At 49.7% G+C, this 1,157-nt stretch overlaps 1 protein-coding gene across 1 annotated transcript; it reads left to right on the plus strand.

Annotated features, from left to right (window-relative positions):
- Positions 1-72: 72 nt before the first annotated feature.
- PPTG_22080 (hypothetical protein) lies at positions 73-426 on the plus strand (the record flags this gene model as incomplete). The annotated part of the gene is made up of 1 exon (XM_008901687.1): positions 73-426. A coding segment is annotated over one exon (354 nt), but the record flags the coding sequence as incomplete, so codon positions are not given.
- Between the last annotated feature and the right edge of the window lie 731 nt (positions 427-1,157).

The following is a 1,157-nucleotide window of genomic DNA, read 5'->3' on the forward strand; positions in this document are numbered from 1 at the left end:
CAAACCACACACTCATAATCGCAACCACACGCCTCTTCTCAGCCCAATCAGACAATCCATGCCTCCTACAGCCTTCTCAAACCTCAGATATACCTGAAGCAGTACGCCCCAAAACAGGCCGAGTTCGTGGACTCGTGCGCGCAGACGAAGTACGACGATGGCTGCTTGGTTACTGAAGGAAAGCTTGTCACCTTCTTAACAAAGTTCGTCATCCCACGAGGCAGCAAACGACAGAAAGTGGAAGGCGGAGAAGGCAAGACCTTAAGTTTAGCTGGTGTAGAAGCCTACGCAAAGGCAGTCATCGATTTATACAAGCTTCAACAGACACGAAAGACGAACATCCACCCTCATCCACGCGGTAAGGCGTATAAATTTCTATTCGACACCCTAAAGAGGAAAGACGGAGAGAAAACGAACGAACTATGAAGACCGCGCTCTAGGTACTGTTTTGGACGGTAACAATATATAGGACACGTCATGCAATCCTCGCACGCGGTAAAAGTAGGCGCTTCATTGAAATCCCCGATATGCTTACCTTGGAGCTCCACGATGAACGACCGCAGCCATTTACCACTCTCATCATTATAATGAACCGCGGGAAACGAACCAACATGGTAGAATCGAATACGGGGTGGCCACGAGCTGTAAAGAAGAGATGGTATATCCGCTCGGTGCCGTTGCTTCTCATCTGTTCTGGAGATAGCAAATCGACCTCGAAGCTTTTCCCAACGCAACTCGTTACGAGAGATGATATAACATTCATCTTGTAAATGGTGCCCATGTAAACAAGGAACTTTCGTACAACACGCAGGTAACGCGCGTTAAACGGGCATACACTGCGTGCGGAATCGACTCCAGTGTGTGGACACATCAAATAGAGGATCCGGCGCAAAGTCGGCGGAGACGTACAGTACATCAGAGGAACAAATTAGACGTCTTGGCCGCTGGAACTCAGCTAGAATGAACGGGTGCTACCTAGCATCGTTGCCAATGAAGGTAATGCGAGCTCTGGCCGGCTTTCCAACAAAAGGAGGAGGATACTGGCTTCCCCGAGGGCCCGTCAGACCTAGTCAGAATCTCCAGCAAATGGTGTACCCAGAGGTTGAAACATCGGTGGCAAAACGAGCCAATAGCCAAAATAGGGAATTCCGGGGGGG

This window comes from Phytophthora parasitica (genome assembly GCF_000247585.1).
Source record: "Phytophthora parasitica INRA-310 unplaced genomic scaffold supercont2.11, whole genome shotgun sequence".
In the NCBI taxonomy this organism is placed as follows: domain Eukaryota; phylum Oomycota; class Peronosporomycetes; order Peronosporales; family Peronosporaceae; genus Phytophthora; species Phytophthora nicotianae.